The sequence below is a fragment of the Caretta caretta genome, chromosome 20, assembly GCF_965140235.1.
Source record: "Caretta caretta isolate rCarCar2 chromosome 20, rCarCar1.hap1, whole genome shotgun sequence".
Taxonomy (NCBI): Eukaryota; Metazoa; Chordata; order Testudines; family Cheloniidae; genus Caretta; species Caretta caretta.
The window spans coordinates 23,428,158-23,444,748 of record NC_134225.1 but is presented as its reverse complement, the minus strand read 5'-3'; the positions used below and the strand labels follow the sequence as shown (position 1 = coordinate 23,444,748).

Here is a 16,591-nt window from a genome sequence, read left to right as displayed (position 1 = left end):
TGCTAGGGCAGCACAATGCCAGCTCATTACTTTTGTTCTCGCCGTTGGATTTGCTCCTCCTGGCTTTGCGGGTTTTTGACATGGTTGCCGATGATGAGGAGGATGCCACAGCTTCCTCCGTCTCCATAGCGCTGTCCTCTTCCCCCTCGTGGCCAGCTCTCTCTGAGTCCTCGTCACTGCCGTAGGCGCCATTCTCAGAGCACCCGTTGGATTTCTGGCCGAGCGCTGAGGCGTCCCCATTCTCCACGGACAGCTCTTTGCTGAGCAAGGCTTTCACCCTGGCCAGGTACCCCTCCTACAGGAGCAAGGCACAGTTACAACACAGGACTACCACAAAGCTCCCCAGTTACCCTTTGGCCCTCCAAGGGCTGAATCCAACACATACCCCACCCTGGCCACAGGCCGCGGTCCTGCCCCTGCTTGGGTGGCAGCAGGCTTCAGAGTTAAGATGAATGGGGCAATTCACACTCCTTGTAGCTATTGGCTGTTTCAGGCTGCCTGCAGACTCAGACAGACATCTGTTATACTCGGTTCATATTTTCAGGTTTATCTACCTTATTTTTTTTTTTTTTAAATAAAATCAGAGATTCTGAGCCATCACTTGACTACAGAAGCCAGGGCCCCCAGGCAGGAACCTTGAGCGCCTATGTCTTGGTCCCTCCTTCCCATGTATGCAGGCAGGCAGGGGTGCGTGTACGCACGCACACACATGGAAGGAAGAGAAGCTGTGTTCAATGCCCCACCTCCGACAGCTCCTCTCTGTGCAGCTTGGTCTCGAGGTCACTCAGCTGATTCTGTGCATCTGCTTGTAGGAAGCCATGGACCAGACTCAGCTTCTCCTTCACGCACTCCTGAGGGGACAAGGAGCAGGAGCGTGTGCTACAAGCAACCAGCTTGCGGCCAGTTCCCCCAGCCGCACAGACACCGGTTGCTCCCATGCCTTTCCTTCTGGGCACACGCAGCTTCTGCGACCTGAAGCTCATGGTGGAGGAGAAAGAGCCAGCCTATTACTGAGAACTGGGCTGCCTTACTGCCGTATGCAGGGACACCCTCCTTCACTACAATAGCGGAGAGCAGCCTTGGTGTTTCATAGCAATATTGCCAGAGGAGTTGCTAGGCTGGGCCAGAGCAGAGGCCAGCACCAGCTGTGCCAGAAGACCGGTGCATGAAGCCCTGGGAGAGACAGTAAGGGGGGGGGGGGTTCCCCTCCTGACCCCAGTAGTTAAGAGGTCCAAACCTACGCTCTGAGCAGCAGCGTTTATGGCCCTTCCAGAACACCTGGTTATCCCAATAATATTTACTCTTGCTCAGGGGTTTACAGCTGCAATATCCCTAATGCAGGGATCATTACCAATGCAGCCTCCAGACGCAACCTGTGGGCAGCATATTCTCTGCTCAGCCACGCCTTTGCGAAATCCACCCTGCCCTGGGGCATGTCGACCCTCATCTGAGCCTCCTGGGAACCCTCCCGCCCCCTACAAGCTTTTTGCCACTGTGGCGCATCCCCAGGATTAATGGTGCAGGCCGAGTTTCCAGCCTCCTCTTACCCAGCTCTGTAGTGAAGTCACGAAGCCCAGTTTGTGACATGACAGCAGTTTCTATGGAAACGGACTGATAGAATAAATACAGGCTATGACCTCACTGCAGGAGCATGTATCTGAGGAGCCGGGAGCGGATGAGCGAGAGAGGCTCTTACTGAAACAAGTCTGCAGCGTTCACCGCTCTGCTCCGGTGGGGCAATCGGCGGCTTCCCTTCTCACCAAGTTTTCCTAGCTCCTTATTAAGTTGGACTCCAGAGCCAGCCCCCCAGCAATGGGGCATTTATCACGCTGATTTTCAGTACGAGGGCAGGGTGAGCAGTACGACCCAGCTGGGAGGGCATGGGCCTGGGACTCAGGACACCTGGGTTCTCTTCCTAGCCCTGCCACTGACCTGCTGGGTGCCATTGGGCAAGTCTCTTCCCCTCCCAGCCCTTGTCTACTTAGACTGAGCTCTTCAAGGTGCGAGGCTCTGCAGGGATGGGACTAGAACCCAGGTCTGCGGGATGCAGGAAGGCCAGTGCCTCCATGTCACCACCTGGCAGCCACCATCTGCTTGTGGACATGACCACATGGACCTTGCGGAGATGAAGACTACAGGAAATACCGCCTCGGAAGACCAGACTGACAGCTTCCCTTGCAGTACCGATTGGTCCGGGGGAGTTCCAGGAAGCAGCCGTGCAACGAGCGGGACCCTCGGCTTCCACTACTGAACTTGGGACTCCGGTCCCGAGCCCTGGCTTTGGTACTTGGACTCTAACGTCACCTTTGCCCCCAGGTTTTGGTACTTGAACTCGGACCCTGACTTTTCTCCTCCATCTCTGGCTTCCTTGCCACCCGCTGGCATCAGTACTCGGACCCTGACCCCAGTCCTGAACTCCGGCTAGCACTCTTAGGCGCCAGCCCCGGGTCTGACCCTTGACATAGGCCCCTGGTCTCCGGAACCAGCCCTGACCGCTAGGCCTGACTAGCCAAACCCTTGTTGCGACCCAGGGCAGGGACCCTCTCTCACTATGTCTGTGCAGCACCAGGCACAAAGGGCCTGACCTCAGTTGCGCCTCTGGGACCTTCTGTAATACAAACAGACAATGCAGCTGAGGCCCCAGAAGCTGCCATGCCACACCAATGAATCACACTTTTAAGCCAGACTTCAGGGAGGACATGACTCTTGGGCCAAGTATGCAGGATACAGCTGAGAAATCAGCTAAACTCCACTGAAGTCACTTCTGCAAATTAACACTGCTTGGCAGGCCTGACTAAGATACACAGGCAAATTCAGGAGGACAGAAACACCTTATGAAATACCCACTGCGTGGCTGCAGAGCAGGAGTACTGTTGTACAGAAGGGCACTGGGGAGCAGCACCAGAATAAAAGCCATGTGTGCGCAGTACCAAAAGCCCCTTTCATGAAAGTTACAATTCAAGACAGTCCATAAAAGTGTGGGTGCCTCTTTGGAAACGCGTTGATCAGCAGAAATGGGTAGTGCACCAAGAATCGAAAGAGAACCTTACCTTCTCACTCAGCCCATCTTCCTCCTTCTCCAAGTCTTGGAGCCTGCAAGAGAATTGTGACTTGTTATAGTTTCTTTCCCCACTTGCAACGCAACAAGGTAACCATTGGGACATCTCCTTTGCGTCCCCAACTAGAAACAGGGGAAGGAGTACAGTTTCTATGGCCTCCCACTGCAGGAAAGGGATGGGAAAGGTCTCTGGCATAGTGGATGGTGACACTGGAAGTGCAAGCTCAACAGATACCGGCTTGCGGGTACGTGACTTCAGAGCCCTTGGGAGCCAGCATCTCTTGGAAAGCTGTTAGGGCTCGGAACAACTTAGAGAGTCTAAGCCGCTTTTCAAACTTTTCCCCTGCAAAACAAAGAGCGATAGTAAATTCTAGGGCTGGGATTGCAATGCCTAACTTCCCTTGGCTTCTGGGAAAATCCCAGCTCAAGCAACAAATAGAAAGGTCCCTTCAGCTGCCCACACAAAGGCAAGGGAAAGGGGCTTGGCCTCCCGGGATGCTCGCTAATCTCCAACGCAAGGGGTGTCTCATCACCCTCTCCTTTATGAGATGTGGCAGACCTGGTTCTAAGCAGCAAAGGCTGCCACAAGACTTCCATCCAGCGAGTGAGGCCCCACGACGGACAAGGTATATGCATCTGTCACCGAGATACTCTTCTAACGCTCTGGGAATGCTGCACCGGAGGGCCATGCTTCGGCTCCAGGTCTGCATGGATATCTCACTATTTACATAGCTGTCCCAATGCTCTGACAACATCGCTGCGTCCCTGACCATGCCGTGACTCGCTGCCAAGGCCTCGCCTTATCGCAGCTCTTGCCAAGGACTGCACAAAACCCAACAGCTAAGGGCAAAGGATCAGAAATCCCTTGGCCATGCTCTAGAAGAGAACACACTCAGGAGACCCCGTCGGAGTGCTTCCTCCTGCCTCGGCAAGCCTGGCTGTGTGGACGCTGTGGCGATGAGGCTCAGATACGGGCCTGGACAGAGCAGAACAGACGCAGGATAGCGTCTGGCCCTTCGGGAAAGCTCTCCGTCTGAGCCAGAGCCAAGCTGGGGATAGAAGAAATCCTTTTAGTGCTTCAGAGCAGAGAGGGGTCTCTCTCAATACGATGCATGGAGCCCGTGACAAGACACGGATTTCCGGAACAATGGTGACTTTCTAGAGGAGGGAGAACAGCGATGACTTTGGCCATACACTCACCAGCCACCAACTGACCCTACAGGACATTCCTTCGCACCAGAGTCGCCAGAAACAGCCTCCGGTCCCTGGCCCAGCCAGTTCTTCGCAACCTTCAAATGGACGGCTCAGCACAATGTGTATTTCAACCCCAACTCTCCTGTTTCGACTCTAGCTGCTGCCCGGGCATCAGTTGCCAAGCAATGCCCTTGGCTGTCCTTTCATCAATTAAGAGTTAATTACTAAGGTCAATGACTCATTACAGGCGCACACAGAGTTCAAATGAAATGAAATGGAGACACCAGGTCTCTGCCCAGACAGGGGAGAGGCTTATCAGGAGCCATTAGCAAAAACAAAGGAAAGACCATTTCCAGGAGAGGAGCCGCAATTCAGCAGTGCCCCAGCATTCCCTCCACATGCACAAACAGGCCTTGCAGAAGGACGCGCAAACCTCCCCGAACTTTGGATTGCTTCTGTCACATACACATGCAAGAACACGACTGGACAGGGGCAGCTACACCAGGGAATGGCATAATTCCCCAACCCCGTTGAGGAACAATCTCGCCCCTTGGAAGCGTCCCAGAGCACCGCCGCCAAGAGCCACTCCCTGGTTACCTAGGGCTGGCCCGCGTCCTACAGAACACTACTGCTCAGCGACAAGACCCCGTAGACGCAGACATGGGGCGTTTATTCCCCGTTCTGGGCACGTCGTGTGGCGGGGTCCCACCACTCAAGCCCATCCTGCATTTACTGACACTGCAGCTAGCCTGTCTCCCTAACTTCACCTCATGTGCACCTACAGCAAGCTCTGGATGACTCGCAATCCAGCGCCCTCAGGATACTGTTTCAGCTTCAGCGCCCCACCCACGGCGCATTGTATGGCAGGGTTTTCTTTAAGTTACAGGGACTGTTACTAGACCATGAGTAACTGCGTGCCTGTCAGTTTCTCTCAGTGCCCGCTCCATGGTTTGAGTTGCTAAGAAAGCCAGCTGGCTGTTGCTCCCACTAAGGCGCCCCAGCCCCCCCCCCGCAGCAGAATGCAAACGAAAGGCCTCATAAGCACAGGGGCTTTGAAAGCGCCAGGCTAAGCAGCAGTACCAGGAATCAAAGCCATTCATTTCCCCCACACACACCCCGCAAAGCCTCACTACGCATTCTTCCTGCAGCTTCTCTTAACTGTAGGCAACTAGTCCCGATTCCCTTTGCTTCGTTAACCAGTATTTTAAGGGGAGGGGGGAGGATGGACCAATGGCACCGTAGCTAAACAGAGGAAAGTAGCTTCAGGCTGCCTGTGATCCATCTTTTTAGTTAAGGGTCTGACTCCAACATTTCTGCTCCCTTCCCAGATACTTCGGAAAATTGCTCCCACTATTGATAGGGAAGGTTGTTCTCAGGGTTGCACAGACATGCTCAGTGGGCTCAGTTTGCTCTGGGCAGCAAACCTTTAACCCAAGAGTCACAACTGGGCCAGCGCAGCCCCCCCACAATTCACCGAGTGCACCTGGATCGCTTTGTGGCCTGCTGGCGAAGCAACAAGACCAGCATACGCAGTCCTCTGAACCGTCTCCTCTTCTACTAAGCACGAGGCACCGCAAGAACAAGGGGGGAGACAGAAGCCGAGCGGAACGGACAATAGCAGTGAGGGACCTGGGTTAAATTCTCACAGGAAGTGCACACACGCCACGTGCTACACACAATCGCCGCCACAGGCCCTGCTACTGCTCGCTGCAGAGGAAAACAGGAGAGTTACGTTCTTCCAGACAGGAGGTCGGGCCGCAAGCAGCTCGACGCAAAATTAAGAAGGAAACAGATTCCCTCTTCTGCAGCCACCGCTGATGTTAATTGCACATCCCTGGCCTGGTTTGCTAACTAGAATATTGTACCCCCGCCACACACCCTCCATTCTGCAACCAGAGCCGCACACAAGCAGGGGTGGATTGGACAGCAGGATTGGGGCCCCAGAGAGTGACAAAGGGAAGCAGATTTAAGGGGCCTAGGAGAAGCACAGCGGATCTGACCAGCATCAAGAGAAGTCATTTATTTTAATGAACGAGCGTCCAGTCTGACCCCAGATCCAGAGCAGAACACACCCGCCTGGGCAGTTAATATCCTGCACACGGGCAGACCCTCCCAAAGGGGAAAACAGAGTCTCTGATCTCAGGAAGTAACAACCTGCAATTCTAAACCACTCAGCCCCATGCCTACTTGTTTGGTGGGGGTGCAGAGAGGGAGCGGGAGCGTTTTCTGGACTTTCTTTGGTTCCCTCTCCTCTCCCCTAATGGCCTGGGGAAAATAAAAAGAGCTTTATAGGGCCTTGGATACACTAGAGCCAGCAGACTTCTGCCCCGTCAGGCCGAACAGCTAACAGGAAACAGGTTCCTGGCGCCAAAGGGCTGCCCCATATATCAGATCCGCCCCCTGCTGAATCAGGGTAGTGCCAAGACAAAGGCAGTTGCCTAAGGGGTGAGGGTGGTAATAACGAGGAAGGTTAATTGCAGACGGGCAGGAGGGTACATTTCCTTTGGGAGCAGATTGGCCTGGCCAGAGCAGCGGGGAGCCCCAGGCAGCCCAGAGGCGCCGTAATGGAGGGCAGGGCGGTCCTGCCCGGCCCGTGGCACGTCGTTTGCAGAAGGACGGGTGTCCATGGGCAGCTGGAGGATCACCTACCCTGGCCTCCTGCACAGCACAGGCAGCTGCCTGCTGCCCCCCAACCACATGCCCCCCATGTTCTGATCGGATGCTGGGCTCTCCTTCACTTCCTGTCCTAAACAGCTGCGTGTGCAGGGGACGCGGTGCTGGGAAGGAGAAAGACAAAGCAGCCTGGTGCCATACAGGGGTGGGGAAAACGGGATGGGGTCTAACCCCCCCTCCCATTTCCTGGATCCACCGTTATAGGCTCTGGGGCTCCCAGCAGGACAGGGGGCCCCGAGCACAGGACAAGGTGCGGGGAGGCAGGGCCAGATAAAATAACTCCTAAGACCCCCTGACGTAGCCCAGGGGGACGTGCCACCCCACGTGATTGGGGATCCCATTCGGGGGAGACACATGCTTCCCTCCCCGCCTCCGCTCCCACCTCCCAGGCCGGGGCTCAGCCCCTGGGGGCAAACACACCCAGCCCCCCAACCCGGGGTCTGTCAGCCGCAGGGGGCAAAGCTCAGCAGGGCTCACCCCATGCACTAGCCCAAGGGGTGGCCTAAGTTTGTGGGGACCAGACTCCAATGGGGGAACCCCCAGCCCCCCAATAGCCTCCCCACAGCAACGGTCTGTAGGGGGCCACTGCCCTCTTGAGGGGGGAATCAGACCTCAATGTGGGGGGTCTGTGGGGGAGAACCTGACTAGGGTGGCCGCACGGGTGGGGACCGGAGGAGAGGGGTCTCGGACCGGGGGGCACTTAGACTGGGGGAGGACCGGACGGGGGGTGCAGGGGGTGTCTCGGACGGGGGGGACCGGACAGGGGCACTGGGGGGGGTGTCTAGGACCGGGGGGACCGGACGGGGGTGTCTCGGACCAGATAGGGGGTGCGTGGTGGGGTCACGGACCGGGCGGACAGGATGGCGGGTGCGGATGGGGGGTCTCGGACCAGATGTGGGACCTCGGACCAGACGGGGACTGTATGGGGGTCCAGGGGGCCTTGGACCGGATGGGGGGGGACCAGCTCAGACCGGGGGTACCAGACCAGGGGTGCAGGGGGCTCGGACCGGACGGGGGCTTGGACCGGGGGACCGCGCGGGGTGGGGGTGGCTCGGACCAGACGGGGAGCGCATGGGGGGGTGGCTCGGACCGGACAGGGGCGCGGGGGGGTGTGTGTGTCTCTCGGACCGGACGGAGACCAGTCGGGGGCGCGAGGTGTCTCGGACCGGGGTGGGTGCGGGGGTCCCCCATTGGAGTCTGGTCCCCACAGTGTGTGGCTCGGACCGGACAGGGACCGGACAGGGGTCGGCTCGGACCGGACGGGGGGCAGACAGGGGGGGCAGACCAGGGTGTCTCGGACTGGACGGGGACCGGACAGGGGGCAGCTCGGACCGGACGGGGACGCGGGGGGGTGCCTTGGACCGGACCGGGGGCGCGGACCGGGGGCGCATGGGGGGGGTTGTGTGTCTCTGACCGGACGGGGACCGGACAGGGGGCGCACGGGGGGGGGTGTCTCGGACCGGACGGGGACCGGGGGAATGGACGGGGGCGCGCGGGGGGTGTCTCGGACCGGACGGGGGCGCGGAGGCTCGGACCGGGGGGGGGGCGCGGAGGGGGGGGGTGGCTCGGACCGGGCGCGGACCGGACGGGGGCGCGGAGGCTCGGACCGGGGGGGGGCGCGGCTCGGACCGGGCGCGGACCGGACGGGGGCGCGGAGGCTCGGACCGGGGGGGGGGCGCGGAGGTGGCTCGGACCGGACGGGGGCGGCTCGGACCGGGCGCGGACCGGACGGGGGCGCGGAGGCTCGGACCGGGGGGGGGGCGCGGAGGTGGCTCGGACCGGACGGGGGCGGCTCGGACCGGACGCGGACCGGAGGCGGGGCCGGCACTCACCGCCTGCGCAGCTCGGCGGGCAGCGGGGCGGGGGGCAGCGGGGCGGCCCGGGCCGGCATCGGGGGCGGCGGGCGGGAGCCAGGGGCCGGGAGACGATTTCGCGCGGAAACCAGCCACGGGGGGAGGGAGGGGGGGAGGGGGCGGGACAAACCATCCGGGAGGGGGGCGGGCGGTACCATTTACGGGGGCAGGGACATACCATCCGACCGGGGCTGGGAGGTACCACTTGCGGGGGGGCGGTACCATCTATGGGGGGGGGGTGGGACAAACCATGAGGGAGGGGAGCCGGGGTTCGGCAGGCGGGTCCCGGAGACAGAGCGGGTGGGATGTACCATGTTCGCCCAGGGCAGGGGGTGGAAGTGAGTGGCGGGATGTACCATCCTGGAGGTGGGATGGGGGGCACCACAGGAACCCGGATGGCACACGTGCTCCCCGGGAAGGGGGGCAAAGGGAGGGGACGCCCTAATTTCCATAATGGGCGGGGGGCGGGAAGAGCGATGCGCGGAAGGGAAGTGTGTGACACGGGATGTACCATATTGCGGGGAAACGGGACGTACCACACCTGAGAGAGTGGGGGGTACCAAGTGCACTTAGGGCGGAGGGGTGACAGTTGGGATGTACCATCCTTTACGGGGGGGAGGGAATGTGCCATGTAAACTGAGGCAGAGGGGGAGCTGGGATATACCATCAAGGGGATAGTAGAGGAAGGCCTTTGGGGCGTACCACGCGGATGGGGGGGTGGTACCAGTCTCCCAGGGCCCCAGGCCGTTGCTCGGCAACAGGAGGGTGGGGGTAAATGACACCCAGACCGGCGGGGCCGCGGCGTCGGTGGGATCCCGGCTGGCGACACCTCGAGGGGCCTGGCAGGGGCCAGGGCGGGTGCCACCTCTGGAACCAGGCTCCCGCCCCCCGGGCCGGGATGGGAGATGGCGCCCGATCCCGGGCTGCACCATGGCCCTGCCCCTGGGCGTCAGCACCCCCCGCACCCGCACCCGCCGGGACACAGAGTGACGCTCGCACACGCACCGCCAGACACGCACCGCCAGACACCCGCGCACACCGTGACACAGAGTGACGCTCGCACACGCACCGCCAGACACCCACGCACACCGTGACACAGAGTGACGCTCGCACACGCACCGCCACACACACACCACCAGACACCCGCACCCACCGTGACACAGAGTGACGCTCGCACACGCCCCGCCAGACACCCGCACCCACCGGGACACAGAGTGACGCTCGCACACGCACCGCCAGACACACACCGCCAGACACCCGCACCCACCGTGACACAGAGTGACGCTCGCACACGCACCGCCAGACACGCACCGCCAGACACCCGCGCACACCGTGACACAGAGTGACGCTCACACACGCACCGCCAGACACACACCGCCAGACACCCGCACCCACCGGGACACAGAGTGACGCTCGCACACGCACCGCCAGACACACACCGCCAGACACCCACACCCGCCGGGACACAGAGTGACGCTCGCACACGCACCGCCAGACACGCACCGCCAGACACCCGCGCACACCGTGACACAGAGTGACGCTCGCACACGCACCGCCAGACACGCTGTGACGAAGTGGGACTGTTCTTAATGTTTCCTCTGAATAGTGTGGGGGTGCCTCAGTTTCCCCTAGGCAGTTCTTAAGTATCTAGGGGGTGGAGTAAGGGTGTATGATCATTGCAGAGCCCTAGAGGGCAGGTGTGTGCAGGAGTCTGGACACAGAGAATGGCCAACACCCTGTTTCCTGGCAACTGATGGCCTGGGCCCTTCCCCCCCCTGCAAGGTGAGAGCTGAAGGGTTGGAGAACAAAGGAATCAGGTGACCACCTGGCCCGGGAAAGGAACAAAGCCCAGAGGAGGAGGGGCTGGAGGGGGTTTTCAGTTTGGGGCTGGCTGGGACATGGAGTGAAGGGCAGATGGGGTGTCTGGCTCACTGCCCCCCAAAATGGACCCAGCTGAGGGGTCCCGTTCTCTGCACCTGCAAGCTCTGTTTTAGACCATGTTCCTGTCGTCTAATAAACCTTCTGTTTTACTGGCTGGGTGAGAATCACGTCTGACTGCGGAGTTGGGGGGCAGGACCCTCTGGCTTCCCCAGGACCCCGCCTGAGCGGACTCGCTGTGGGAAGCGCACGGAGGGGCAGAGGATGCTGAATGCTCCGAGGTCAGACCCAGGAAGGTGGAAGCTGTGTGAGCTGTGTGTCCTGCAGACAGGCTGCTCACAGAAAGGCGACTGCCCCAGAGTCCTGACTGGCTTCATGGGGAGCAGTTCCAGAGCATCGCCCAGGGACTCCGTGACAACTGGACTGGTGGCAGCGGTGGGATGTACTGCACCCCGTGGATGGTGCTTCCTGCAGTAAGTGACTGGGGAGCAGTAACACGAAGGGGGATTGCCGAGGACCAGGCCTGCTGAAGGCTCAGAGAGGAGCGGTTTCGGGGGGCGGTTAACCCCTGGGAGTGTGTGACCAGCGAGAAGGACTGTGCAGTAACAGGGTTCCCCTGGGGATTGCAGCGAGCAGTCCAAGGGGCGGAGGAGTCTGCAGCTCGACCCTGGCAAAGAGGTGGTGACCTCGAGAAGGGCTGGCACACTAGGGGTTCTCCCTGGAAACCGTGGGGAGCTGAGAGCACACAGGCCTGTGAGTCCACAACAACTTGGGAGGAGCGGAGTGATGGCCTGTCACCGTCTCCTTAAGAAGGACATTGTAACCCTGTGCAAACAGAGAGGGTTGAGCGTTGGAAAGTTCACCAAAGCAGAGTTAATCGTGCAGCTGGAGGAGGATGACTGCTCTAAGGAACAGATTCCTGACCCCAACTGGGGCTATAGCAGGATCTGGGAGCAGCTGAAGCGGGAGCCAGGCATCGCCAAGACTCCTGTCCCCGACCAGACGAGGGTCTTCACGATCGGGTTCCCCATCGGGGGATCGAGACGGACGGGATTGGAGCTGAGTCTGAGAGAGCAAGAGGACTGTGGGAGACAGCGAGAGCCCGAGAAAGAGCTGCAGAAGCAGCAGCAGCATGAACTGGCGGTGGGGGAGCGGAGAGGCCTAGGGGACCTCCCCAGGGTGAGTGGGGATAGATCCCGGGGGGGCCAGTTCCGCAGGGAACCTCGAGACTAAATTGCTGCCCCTGGTTAAGGGGGGGGGTGTGGATGCCCACCTCACTGCCTTTGAGCAGGCTGGAGATTTGAACCAAGGGGACTCTGCGGAAAAGCCCCGGTTTCTAGCTCCCTTGCTGGGCCCCAAGGCCATAGACTCCGTCAGCCAGATGGTTGGGGATGTGGACGGGCTCCCACTCCTGACCCCAACCTATATGTCTGTGTGGAGTTTCCTGGGGCCAGGCCCCTCGGACCTCCAGTGGGAGCAGAAGGTGATGGTCAATGGGGAGACATTCTTGGGGTGGCCAAAGGGCATGGGCTGCATAAACCTTCCCACATGCGGCCTGCGAGTGCTATCGACCACCCCTGACCTAAGGGAGGGCGTGAACTGGAAGGGCCTGGTGTAACTCCTACCAAGGAATGGGAGAGATGCTGGGGCATCCATGGGAACGTTGGTGGCTTCGAACTTCCCCAGGTCACCGGCTAAAGTGACCCCTCTCAGTTCGATCTCGAAGGGGGGAGAGATGTGACAAAGTGGGACTGTTCTTAATGTTTCCTCTGAATAGTGTGGGGGTGCCTCAGTTTCCCCTAGGCAGTTCTTAAGTATCTAGGGGGTGGAGTAAGGGTGTATGATCATTGCAGAGCCCTAGAGGGCAGGTGTGTGCAGGAGTCTGGACACAGAGAATGGCCAACACCCTGTTTCCTGGCAACTGATGGCCTGGGCCCTTCCCCCCACTGCAAGGTGAGAGCTGAAGGGTTGGAGAACAAAGGAATCAGGTGACCACCTGGCCCGGGAAAGGAACAAAGCCCAGAGGAGGAGGGGCTGGAGGGGGTTTTCAGTTTGGGGCTGGCTGGGACATGGAGTGAAGGGCAGATGGGGTGTCTGGCTCACTGCCCCCCAAAATGGACCCAGCTGAGGGGTCCCGTTCTCTGCACCTGCAAGCTCTGTTTTAGACCATGTTCCTGTCGTCTAATAAACCTTCTGTTTTACTGGCTGGGTGAGAATCACGTCTGACTGCGGAGTTGGGGGGCAGGACCCTCTGGCTTCCCCAGGACCCCGCCTGAGCGGACTCGCTGTGGGAAGCGCACGGAGGGGCAGAGGATGCTGAATGCTCCGAGGTCAGACCCAGGAAGGTGGAAGCTGTGTGAGCTGCGTGTCCTGCAGACAGGCTGCTCACAGAAAGGCGACTGCCCCAGAGTCCTGACTGGCTTCATGGGGAGCAGTTCCAGAGCATCGCCCGGGGACTCCGTGACAACTGGACTGGTGGCAGCGGTGGGATGTACTGCACCCCGTGGATGGTGCTTCCTGCAGTAAGTGACTGGGGAGCAGTAACACGAAGGGGGATTGCCGAGGACCAGGCCTGCTGAAGGCTCAGAGAGGAGCGGTTTCGGGGGGCGGTTAACCCCTGGGAGTGTGTGACCAGCGAGAAGGACTGTGCAGTAACAGGGTTCCCCTGGGGATTGCAGCGAGCAGTCCAAGGGGCGGAGGAGTCTGCAGCTCGACCCTGGCAAAGAGGTGGTGACCTCGAGAAGGGCTGGCACACTAGGGGTTCTCCCTGGAAACCGTGGGGAGCTGAGAGCACACAGGCCTGTGAGTCCACAACAACTTGGGAGGAGCGGAGTGATGGCCTGTCACCGTCTCCTTAAGAAGGACATTGTAACCCTGTGCAAACAGAGAGGGTTGAGCGTTGGAAAGTTCACCAAAGCAGAGTTAATCGTGCAGCTGGAGGAGGATGACTGCTCTAAGGAACAGATTCCTGACCCCAACTGGGGCTATAGCAGGATCTGGGAGCAGCTGAAGCGGGAGCCAGGCATCGCCAAGACTCCTGTCCCCGACCAGACGAGGGTCTTCACGATCGGGTTCCCCATCGGGGGATCGAGATGGACGGGATTGGAGCTGAGTCTGAGAGAGCAAGAGGACTGTGGGAGACAGCGAGAGCCCGAGAAAGAGCTGCAGAAGCAGCAGCAGCATGAACTGGCGGTGGGGGAGCGGAGAGGCCTAGGGGACCTCCCCAGGGTGAGTGGGGATAGATCCCGGGGGGCCAGTTCCGCAGGGAACCTCGAGACTAAATTGCTGCCCCTGGTTAAGGGGGGGGGTGTGGATGCCCACCTCACTGCCTTTGAGCAGGCTGGAGATTTGAACCAAGGGGACTCTGCGGAAAAGCCCCGGTGTCTAGCTCCCTTGCTGGGCCCCAAGGCCATAGACTCCGTCAGCCAGATGGTTGGGGATGTGGACGGGCTCCCACTCCTGACCCCAACCTATATGTCTGTGTGGAGTTTCCTGGGGCCAGGCCCCTCGGACCTCCAGTGGGAGCAGAAGGTGATGGTCAATGGGGAGACATTCTTGGGGTGGCCAAAGGGCATGGGCTGCATAAACCTTCCCACATGCGGCCTGCGAGTGCTATCGACCACCCCTGACCTAAGGGAGGGCGTGAACTGGAAGGGCCTGGTGTAACTCCTACCAAGGAATGGGAGAGATGCTGGGGCATCCATGGGAACGTTGGTGGCTTCGAACTTCCCCAGGTCACCGGCTAAAGTGACCCCTCTCAGTTCGATCTCGAAGGGGGGAGAGATGTGACAAAGTGGGACTGTTCTTAATGTTTCCTCTGAATAGTGTGGGGGTGCCTCAGTTTCCCCTAGGCAGTTCTTAAGTATCTAGGGGGTGGAGTAAGGGTGTATGATCATTTGTGACGAAGTGGGACTGTTCTTAATGTTTCCTCTGAATAGTGTGGGGGTGCCTCAGTTTCCCCTAGGCAGTTCTTAAGTATCTAGGTGGTGGGGTAAGGGTGTATGATCATTGCAGTGCCCTAGAGGGCATGTGTGTGCAGGAGTCTGGACACAGAGAATGGCTGACACCCTGTTTCCTGGCAACTGATGGCCTGGGCCCTTCCCCCCCTGCAAGGTGAGAGCTGAAGGGTTGGAGAACAAAGGAATCAGGTGACCTACTGGCCCGGGAAAGGAACAAAGCCCAGAGGAGGAGGGGCTGGAGGGTTTTTCAGTTTGGGGCTGGCTGGGACATGGAGTGAAGTGCAGACGTGGTTGTCTGGCTCACTGCCCCCCAAAATGGACCCAGCTGAGGGGTCCCGTTCTCTGCGCCTGCAAGCTCTGTTTTAGACCATGTTCCTGTCGTCTAATAAACCTTCTGTTTTACTGGCTGGCTGAGAGTCACGTCTGACTGCGGAGTTGGGGTGCAGGACCCTCTGGCTTCCCCAGGAGCCCCGCCTGAGCGGACTCGCTGGGGGAAGCGCACGGAGGGGCAGAGGATGCTGAATGCTCCGAGGTCAGACCCAGGAAGGTGGAAGCTGTGTGAGCTGTGTGTCCTGCAGACAGGCTGCTCACAGAAAGGCGACTGCCCCAGAGTCCTGACTGGCTTCATGGGGAGCAGTTCGAGAGCATCGCCCAGGGACTCCGTGACAACTGGTGGCAGCGGTGGGATCTACTGCACCCCGTGGACGGCGCTTCCTGCAGTAAGTGACTGGGGAGCAGTAAAACGAAGGGGGATTGACGGGGACCAGGCGTGCTGAAGATTCAGAGAGAGACGGTTTCAGGGGGCGGTTAACTCTTGGAAGTGTGTGACCAGAGAGAAGGACTTTTGTAGTAACAGGGTCCCCCGGGGATTGCAGCGAGCGGTCCCAGGGGCAGAGGAGTCTGCAGCTCGACCCTGGCAAAGAGGTGGTGACTTCGAGAAGGGCTGGCACACTAGGGGTTCTCCCTGGAAACCGTGGGGAGCTGAGAACACACGGGCCTGTGAGTCCACAACAACTTGGGAGGAGCGGAGTGATGGCCTGTCACCGTCTCCTTAAGAAGGACATTGTAACCCTGTGCAGAAAGAGAGGGTTGAGCATTGGAAAGTTCACCAAAGCAGAGTTAATCGTGCAGCTGGAGGAGGATGACCGCTCTAAGGAACAGATTCCTGACCCCAACTGGGGCTATAGCAGGATCTGGGAGCAGCTGAAGCGGGAGCCAGGCATCGCCAAGACTCCTGTCCCCGACCAGACGAGGGTCTTCATGATCGGGTTCCCCATCGGGGGATCAAGACGGACGGGATTGCAGCTGAGTCTGAGAGAGCAAGAGGACCGTGGGAGACAGCGAGAGCCCGAGAAAGAGCTGCAGAAGCAGCAGCAGCATGAACTGGCGGTGGTGGGGCGGAGAGGCCTAGGGGACCTCCCCGGGGTGAGTGGGGATAGATCCCGGGGGGCCAGTTCCGCAGGGAACCTCGAGACTAAATTGCTGCCCCTGGTTAAGGAGGGGGGGGGTGTGGATGCCCACCTCACTGCCTTTGAGCAGGCTGGCGATTTGAACCAAGGGGACCCTGCGGAAAAGCCCCGGTGTCTAGCTCCCTTGCTGGGTCCCAAGGCCATAGACTCCGTCAGCCAGGTGGTTGGGGATGTGGACAGGCTCCCACTCCTGACCCCAACCTATATGTCTGTGTGGAGTTTCCTGGGGCCAGGCCCCCCGGACCTCCAGTGGGAGTAGAAGGTGATGGTCAATGGGGAGACATTCTTGGGGTGGCCAAAGGGCATGGGCTGCATAAACCTTCCCACATGCGGCCTGCGAGTGCTATCGACCACCCCTGATCTAAGGGAGGGCGTGAAACTGGAAGGGCCTGGTGTAACTCCTACCAAGGAATGGGAGAGATGCTGGGGCATCCATGGGAACGTTGGTGGCTTCGAACTTCCCCAGGTCACCGGCTAAAGTGACCCCGCTCAGTTCGATCTCGAAGG

At 59.7% G+C, this 16,591-nt stretch overlaps 1 protein-coding gene across 5 annotated transcripts in view; it reads right to left on the bottom strand.

The window, feature by feature from the left end:
• DNMT1 (DNA methyltransferase 1) overlaps positions 1-9,018 on the bottom strand; it is a 32,087-nt gene extending 23,069 nt beyond the window's left edge. Inside the window, exons 1-4 of one of the 5 annotated variants that reach the window (XM_048831399.2) lie at positions 8,957-9,018; positions 3,051-3,093; positions 744-851; positions 31-295 (exon numbers count right to left, since the gene is read on the bottom strand). In XM_048831399.2, the coding sequence (XP_048687356.1) occupies positions 31-295; positions 744-851; positions 3,051-3,093; positions 8,957-9,003 (463 nt within the window). In that variant the 5' untranslated portion in view covers positions 9,004-9,018. Of the gene's footprint in view, positions 1-30; positions 296-743; positions 852-3,050; positions 3,094-3,617; positions 3,671-5,735; positions 5,795-6,901; positions 6,976-8,757; positions 8,842-8,956 lie in introns of those variants that run through there. The other 4 variants (XM_048831397.2, XM_048831396.2, XM_048831400.2 and 1 more) reach the window with 4 other exon arrangements.
• Positions 9,019-16,591: the final 7,573 nt, after the last annotated feature.